Raw genomic sequence first — 9,344 nt, 5'->3', positions numbered from 1 at the left:
CCTTCTAATCATAACAATTAAGTTATATTTTTATAAACATTTTTATATTAAAATTACATATATAATAATATTACTTATATTAAAATTGTATAATATAAAAATTATTACATGTTATAACTAAATAGACCGACTTGTTAGGCCATTTGGATATCCTAATACCTTACAACTGAGCTTAGACTGTCCACAAAAAAATCTATTTTAACCTAGTTTGTTATAAGTCAAATAAGATTCAGTTAACACGACTAACCTGACCTATTTTTACTCCTAATCATAAGTAGTAGAACTCCAACCAACACGACTAACCTGACCTATTTTTACTCCTAATCATAAGTAGTAGGACCTATTTTTACTTCTATATGAATGAAGACGCTCCTCATAAATAAATTTTTTACAGTTAAATTTGATATTAAATAATTTTTAAAAATATTCACATGAGAGTACATATTACAAAGTTCTGTCACATGAAACCACAAAAAAAACCCAATTTTATAAATTAAAAGTCAACTAACTATGCCCCTATTTTTAATACGACCCCTCGTGAACTTCATTCAACCTTTCGTCTTTTGAAAATCCATTCTTTCTCTCTCATCGCCCACAGAACACTTCAACTTGCAAGTTGCAAGCTAGCTACTACGCTCTATATAACCCTAACTACAATTCTAACCCATTCTCCCCTTCACTTTGAATACTTAAAAACTTCATCAATAACACAAGATCAATATCAAGTTCAACTTTGTTCTAACAAAATGCCACCAAACCCACCCCACTCTTCTCTCCAACTCCACAGAATCAATAACCACCCCGGCAACGCAGTCGCCAACTGCTACCACCAACTTCGCGGCGATACCCACTTCATGAAACCCGCTGCCACCGTCCCCGACGCAGTCGTGGCGTACCACACACATCCCGTGACCCCAAATCAGTGCTGCTCCGCAGTGGTGCAGGAGATCGCCGCCCCAGTCTCCACCGTGTGGTCCGTCGTACGCCGCTTCGACAATCCGCAGGCATACAAGAATTTTGTGAAGAGCTGCCATGTAATCGGCGGTGATGGCAACGTTGGGACCCTCCGTGAGGTTCGCGTTATCTCCGGCCTTCCCGCCGCCCGGAGCACCGAGCGGCTCGAGATCCTCGACGAGGAACGCCACGTACTCAGCTTCAGCGTTGTTGGTGGCGACCATAAGCTCGACCACTACCGCTCCGTCACCACCCTCCACCCCGCAGGAGACCGCGATGATGGCACGGTGGTGGTGGAGTCATTCGTAGTTGACGTGCCACCGGAAAATACTAAAGAGGACACGTGCGTGTTCGTGAACACAATCGTTCGGTGTAATCTTCAGTCACTGGCGCAAATTGCAGAGAACTTGTGGCGACGAATCAAGTAGAAACTACAATGACAATTCCTGTTGCTAAATTTACTTTTTGCTTTCCTTGTGACATATTTATGTAAATGTTTTATCAAGAACCCAAAAATAATAGTTTCTTATCAAATGAAGAGTACTCAAAAAATATTTATGTAAATGTTTGTAACTGCTGATTATATATTATATATATGAAATTAATATTGTAACACAATTATGATTGATTGAAAAAATATATTTAAATTAAAATTTAATTATTAAATATGTTTTGACCAATTATAACTTATAGCATATGATGTGATATAAATTATATGATAGAATATGTGCTGCCCTTTATAACAGGAATAATCCTGCGGCTCATTCTATTGTGGTATGTTTATGTTCATAAAATTAAAATATAAATATATTTTCGTGTGATGATTAATGGATAAATGAAATAAAAATGCTTAGATACAACTTGTAATTAGTAGAGTTAGTTTCTTAAAAAGTTAACGTGGGTGAGAATCTGTCTGAACCTCTTCCTTCTCTTAAATCAAGTAGTGAGATGGTGATAATAAGAAGAAAATTAATTGCACTAAGTCTATAATGCATGATAAATTATGATGAAGATCAAAGTTGTTATCTTATTCCCAACCCTGTCTTGCTTATTAATATGGTATTATATAATATTTTATTTTATTTCAGTAACTGAAATGAAAGAACATGTAAGGATATATATTTTAATGGCATATGTAATATTATACATGATTAAGGATATCAACTTGGGATATATGATATTCAATCCAATAAATTAATGAAGTTAAGTGTGTTGTTTGTGAGTTGAGTAATTATTTAATATATATATATAAGAAATATATGTATGACAATTTTATATATTTTTACTATATTATTCACTATTAATGCAGTATTTTTTGAAGAAATTGATTAAGTAGTCGAAAATTCACATAGTCAAAAGACCGATTGTGTAGCTTAAAAATACGTCCTCTAATTTTCATTTTAAAAAAAACTTAATATGATTCCTTGTGGAGTGTACTTCTTATTTAATTGTAATAAATAGTTTCATTATAAAACTTGTTATACTCATGTTAATCTGTAATTTGTAATAACTCGAGGAGGTCCAACATTGATATTTTACTCCACACATAGTGATTAATGTTATTTTTGTCTCTAAAATATACAATCCTGCTGAAATAAAAAATGGGACAATGAAAAATATTTTATCTCCCTCGACAATAAAACTCAAAACTAAAATAGCTGAAAGATGCAGAGCATATTACACAGTATATACTACCAACCGGTTGTTAGCTGTAACATGGATGAACTTCAATTTAATCCGAATCAATGGCCAATATAGGATCGCCAAGTTGTATTTGTGGTTCAAAATATATGAGAAAATTGATTCTTCTATTTTATTTGAATGGTTAAGATTAAATAATATATGTACTTAACTTTTTTAAGTAATCAAATGATTAATAATTGGCTTTTAATCATAATCATCCATGTATGGTTAAAAATCCATAATTTTAATTCTCACAATGTTTTAATATGAGAATTATTTTCACTTGAATCGCTCTCTATATATTCAGGTACTGTGTGCATGTTCACATACCCTAGTCAATGTGGGGCTCCACCTTCTCTAGAAGATTATTGAAAAGCCAACATGCAAGTTGCAATGTATGCACCATGCAAGTTGCAGTATAATAATATTTATAGATTATATGGCGTGTGTGGAGGACACTTTGTTTTATTCTAATTCAACTTGTAGTTTTATTTTAAATCATTTTTTTTTGCGTAAGAGAGGTAAGTGAGATCTGAGCAAAGAAAGAGAAATAAATCAAATAAAAACGAAGTATGGGAACATACCAACTTATAAAAAATGGGTGGCAATATTCCTTTGTTTGAGTGTGAATGATGAAGGGCACATCGTTGGTTAGTGCAAGTTGAGGTGCAAGTGGGAGGAGATAAGTTATAAGTTAATAGACACAACACAAGAAAAAGAAGGAAAAAGAGAACAGAGGAGATGCTCTAAATTAACCCCAGGTGGAAAAAAGAAAGAAGGAAGAGTGACTCTCTATATGATTTACAATTATGTGGAAAATTTGGCAACTTAAAAACAAGATTGCCTTTTAGAATAAAAGTTTAGCTAAGTCGAAACGATGAAGTTAATCTACTTAAATTATTAGACCATTCTAAAAGGAAGGATCCGATCTTAACTGAGATCATAAATCCCAAATTTGTTTATGAAGAGCAAATTTAATTATATTAGTACTCATATGCAGACCTTTAGCTTGTATTATCTCGTGTTAACATTTCTTTAGATTAGTGTGGAATTAAACATCACTTGTTCTTTATGCCCCCTTGATAAATTCCCGTTTTGTTTTGCTGATAAAAAAATTGTATGTTTATAAATGCATTAAATAAAACAATAACCCAACTTTTATCCTATTAGGTAGGTAGTCATAAATTACTACTCTATGATGCCACAACTGCAACAAATGCAATGTTTTAATATATCCATTGTTACTTTTAATGAGTGAATACCTAAATAGTTGGCCTATAGGGGATAATGAGAACCCTATAAGTTAACACATAAGGAATGATTATGGTTCCGAATACACCAAATCATAAATAGTTTTCACATTTCTCCATAAGAGAGAAAATGAAGGTCCCAAAAGAAATTAAGGATTTGGTTGAGGAATGTAATCATACCAAAACTCTCTCAAAATGTATATAAAAGGAGTAGACCAGAGAACATGGATTCATGTATGACTTTGTATCATTGTTTTATATTATGTGTGACAATTATGATATTTAAGAGGATTGATATTTCACCAATCATCAGGAAATATCTAACAAATGATATTAGAGCTTTAAGTTCTGAATTTTATAGTTTTTCACTAAAGTATTTCCCCCCAATTTGTATGAACCCTAATTTTTTAAATTTGTGGATTTTTATGCTTATGCTATTGATTATAAAATTGGGTTTTATGAATAATAAGGATAACTTTTATTTACTTATGTTTATTTGAATTATGAGTAATTTATATTATGAATCTTTGCAACATGTGTTGATATTCAGATCTATGCACGAACATTACATTAACTTTTATGACTCTATTATGCAATATGTATATTATATGTGTATTAATGTCACACTGTTGAACATTGACTTTTATCACTCTACAATTTTGCAATTTGTTAAAGTATATGTATAAGATATGTGTTAAGATATGTTTTTATTTTATACAATCTAGAATTCATGACCTTATATATATTGTGAATTAAAATATACATATGTAATTATTTCGAGCTTGAGGTTGTTGTGAGGTGTGGAATTACTGATTAAAGTTAATATATATATATATAATGGTTACAGTTAATACTTAAAATTATATATACTTTACTATGTTAGTATGTGAAAGTGTATATATATAGTGTTACATATATGTTTTAAGATATGCATGATCATATTATATTCGATTTGAAATTTTTTATAACGATTTGCATATATCTTTTTATGCTTTTTACTCTAGATCTACTTTGTATTTGATTAAGATTGCTTCCAGTTTTATGTGTTGATATATATCTAATATATATTGTTTGATTTGGAATTATATTATTGGATTATAATTGTTAATCATAAAAGATATCAACTCTGAAGGTTTTAATTTTAAGATCATAATTTTTTTTATAATGGACTCATATTGTTTTCCTTTTGTCTCGTAATTAATTGATGTAATATGTTGTCAAAGTAACCTCAATGGTGGAAATTGATTAAGAAAACATAGATGAGTATGAAATTATTTATGGGAATTATATTTGGCCCAAAGGAAGACACAATTTGACCAAGTAATAACATACATGTGATGATAAATAAGTTACAATTATAAAGTTTTTTTTCCATGTGAATAATAGTCGGTCCAAAGAAAGACTATTATTTGATAGAACTAATTGTTAATATTTGATCATCACATTTAGAGTGCCACTTACAAATTAATTTCTCTGTCAAAAGACTAGAAATTGATGTTGTGCTAGGTTGTTGCATTGATTAGTGGTTGACTGCATTATTAAGTGGTTATTATTGTGGTATCATTGTTTCTGTTTGAACACCTTGCGCTGCCATGATTAATCATGCATAAAATGATAATATTTTTTATGGAAAATTCAAAAGGACCATCACTGAAATTTGAAATACAATCATTGTAATGAGAATGATGCAATGTTATGAATATGCTATAATAGATATATGTATTTATTCATGGATATAAATAATATGTGTTTTGGATTAAGGTTATGTTGAAATAAACTTAACTAAATTATTTTTCTTTTAGAAAATAAAATTGTTTAACATTTTAAGTGAACCTATTAAACAAGAAGTCGTCAAAGTGACATCTTTTTTGTGAATTGTTCATAATAAATATCAAATGCTAGTGCACATATGCATCCATACGAGTATTAGTCGATCCAAAAGAATATTATTATTTGGCCGGATTATATACACAGATGTGATGATAAACATGTGATTATTATAAAGTTGCACATGTGAATGATAAATCAGTCCAAAAAATGATTTATTATTTGACATGCATTATAATCAATGTTTGACCATTACAAACAAGAGTATCATTATAAATCAGTCCAATTGTATGTTTGCATTTTATGCGAATAGTGATCGACCTAAAGGAAGATTACTATTTGACCTAAATTACAAACATACTTGTAACAATAAATATGTGATAATCAAATAGCTTTCCATGTGAATAGTAAGTCGGTCCAAAGAAAGACTTATTGTTTGACAAGACTGATTATCAATGTTTGGTTACAACATTGAGTATATCACTTACAAGTTAATATTTTTGTCCAAAGACTAAATATTAATGTTATGCTAGGTAACTCGTGATGTGCCCACAATCATATGAATTTAAGTATTAAAGTTGAATGTGAGTTTAATTACAAGAATGATTGCAATTTGTTTCGTTCTTTTACTAGTGATGTAAATATTTATGCTCAAATTAAGAACATCTCATTACTGAATGAGACAAACTTTAAGGTCTATAAGGAAGCCATAGAAATTATTCTTAGCTGTATTGATTTAGACCTCACACTTCAGGTGAAGAAATTCATTTCTACTATGGAAATCATCGACGAGGTTAAAATTGACAAATCGAAACACTCTATCCGAATGTGTATAATGATAATGAAATGCTCTATTCTAGAAGCGTTTCAGGGCTATATTTCTGAGGGTCAGAGTGCAAGAAAGTTCCTTGAAGAAAAAGAATCATACTTTGCCAAAAATGAAAAGACGGAGATGAGTAGCCTTTTGGCTAAACTCATCTCCATTAAGTATAAAGGAAAAAGTAACATAAGGGAGTACAATATGGAGATGTCTAATCTCGTATCAAAACTCAAGTCACTTAAGTTAGAGTTTGGTGATGACTTGCTCCTGCACTTGGTTTTGATCTCGCTTCATGCATTCTTTGGGTCATTCAAAGTGAGCTATAACACTCAGAAGGACAAATTATCTCTCATTGAGTATATATCTCACTGTGTTCTAGAGAAAGAAAGGTTGTAGAGAGATAAGATTGAAAGTGCTCATTTGCCTATGACCTCTCAGAATAAGAAAAGAAAGAACAATATGGATGTTGTGAAAGAGATATTTGTGTTTTTCCTTAGAAAATATGGAATTGTTCCATAATACATTATGCCAGGCAAACCTAGCATGGAGGGTATTGTTGAGCGATGAAATCCAACTCTTAATGATATGGTGAGAAGTATGGTATGCAATTTTCCTTACATCCTTAATAAGGTGCCAAGTACAGTAGTTAACAAAACCCCATATGAGCTTTGGAGTAATAAAAGACCAAGCTTAGAACACTTTCACATTTGGGGTTTTCCAGCTGAGGCGCTACCTTATAGGCCACATGAAAGGAAACTGGGCTCAAGAACTCTTACCTGCTATTTTGTTGGATATGTGGAACGCTCTCAGAGCTATAAATCTTACGATCTCACTTCAAGACTTTTTTGAGATGGGAAATGCGAGATTTCTTAAGGAAGTTGATTTTGGGAGGAAGAGAATATAAAGAATGTTGTCTTTGAGGAAGAACCTGTCACTATTAGTGAACAAGTTCTTGTGCCTATTACCATTCAATGAACAACTTCGATAATAGAAGATAATGTTCATAATATTTTTCCTAACAATATTCTTGAATAAGACAATAATGTGGTTCTCCCTCAAGTAACTATAGAACAAATTCAACAACCTCAAGAAGTAGAAGTGTCAATAAGGAGATTCACTAGAGAGGGGATAAATACAATTCTTGATGGTTATATTGTATTTCTTTCAGAACATGAGGATGACATCGGGTTAACAGAGGTGATCCATTGAACTTCTGTCAAACCATGAAAAGTTCTAACTCTCAAAAGTTGATCGATGTCATCAATGATGAGATGAAGTATATGCATGATAATGACATTTCAGATCTTGTCGAATTACCTGAAGGTGCGAAACCTATTGTTTGCAAACAAATATTTAGAACCAAGAGGGATTCGAGGGTAATATTGATAGATATAAATCTCGTCTAGTTGATAAAGGCTACACTCAGAAAGAAGATATTGATTGTAAATAAACTTTCACTCTAGTATCTTCGAAGGATTCTTTTAGAATAATATTGGCACTAGTAGCTCATTTTGATTTAGAGCTACATCAGATGGATGTAAAGACTGTATTTCTAAATGGTGACATTAAATAAACGATCTATATGGTGCAAAAGACCTTGAAAGATACGAGATGCAAAAGATTCCTTGAAAGGTACGAGATGCAAAAGATTCCTTATGCATCTGTAGTAGGATGTCTAATGTATGCTCAAGTTTGAACACGTCCCGACATAGCGTTTATCGTAGAAGTTTTGGGAAGATATATGAGGAATTCTGTAACGCATCACTAGAAGGCAGTCAAACGTGTTATGCGTTACTTAAAGAGAACAAATGAGTACATGTTCACTTATCGGATGTCTGAAAATTTAGAGATCATTGGGTACTCTGACTCCTATTTTTAGGTGTTTAGAGAACAGACACTCCACCTCGGGATATATTTTTATCTTGGTTGAAGGTGCTATCTCTTGGAAGTCTGCTAAACAGACGCTCATAGATCTTTCAATCATGGTTGCGGAGTTCATGAGTTGTTTTGAAACATTAGAGCATGACATATGGTAGTGGAAATTTTGTCATTGACTTATGTGTGGTTGATGGTATTAAAAGACCAACGAGAATTTATTGTGACACTAAGTCCGCAGTTCTTTACTCCAACAATAATAGGAGTTCTACATTGTCAAATTTTATTGACAAATTTTATGCTAGTTGATCCACTTACTAATGATTTGGTATCTAAAGTCTTTCATGAACATATTGCTCATATGAGTATTGCTCATTAGGATACCTTAGTTCAGTGGGAGTCTGCATGTTTTATGACTTACTTTGGATGTCATATATAGTTTTATGCATAATAAAGTTGATAATTTATTATTCTATTTTGAACTTGTGTATTGTAACTATTGTATCACAATTAAAGACTTTGGATTGATCTCACTAAAAAATAAAGAAGGAACAATTGGAAAAAGACATGTTTGAGATCATATTGCATGAAATTTCCATGTCGCTCATCCATATTTGATCTTTGTCATTCAATATATTAATATCGTGATCATCATGGTCGAGTCATGTTTGAATGTGATGAAGGTCGCCGTAGTTTCATAGTTGATATATGAGATGAACCATATTGTATTAAGGAGAAGTCTAAATATAAATAGCATACAGATGCGCGCCTAAAGAATATGTGATATAATTGGTTCGGGAAAATATAAAGCCCAAGTGAGAGATTGTTAGAAATTCACAATTTCTAATTATGACAATCCATAGGACTTCTAAAACTAATAACGAACATGAACTTAATGAGTGAATACTAAAACAATTGGCTAAGATAATGAGAAC

The 9,344-nt window shown here is 31.7% G+C and overlaps 1 protein-coding gene across 1 annotated transcript; it reads left to right on the top strand.

Moving 5' to 3' along the window:
• On the top strand, positions 571-1,474 carry LOC109361604 (abscisic acid receptor PYL4-like). Its single transcript, XM_019607110.1, has one exon. The coding sequence runs from the start codon at positions 747-749 to the stop codon at positions 1,380-1,382; it is 636 nt and encodes a 211-aa protein (XP_019462655.1). The 5' UTR covers positions 571-746; the 3' UTR covers positions 1,383-1,474.

This window comes from Lupinus angustifolius, chromosome LG12 (genome assembly GCF_001865875.1).
Source record: "Lupinus angustifolius cultivar Tanjil chromosome LG12, LupAngTanjil_v1.0, whole genome shotgun sequence".
Taxonomy (NCBI): Eukaryota; Viridiplantae; Streptophyta; class Magnoliopsida; order Fabales; family Fabaceae; genus Lupinus; species Lupinus angustifolius.
The sequence above is the reverse complement of the archived record's forward strand: the minus strand, read 5'-3'. Positions and strand labels throughout refer to the sequence as shown.

Bases quoted from the DNA above. Each gene is read 5' to 3' on its own strand.
- LOC109361604 (XM_019607110.1), top strand. From the start codon at position 747: ATGCCACCAAACCCACCCCACTCTTCTCTCCAACTCCACAGAATCAAT.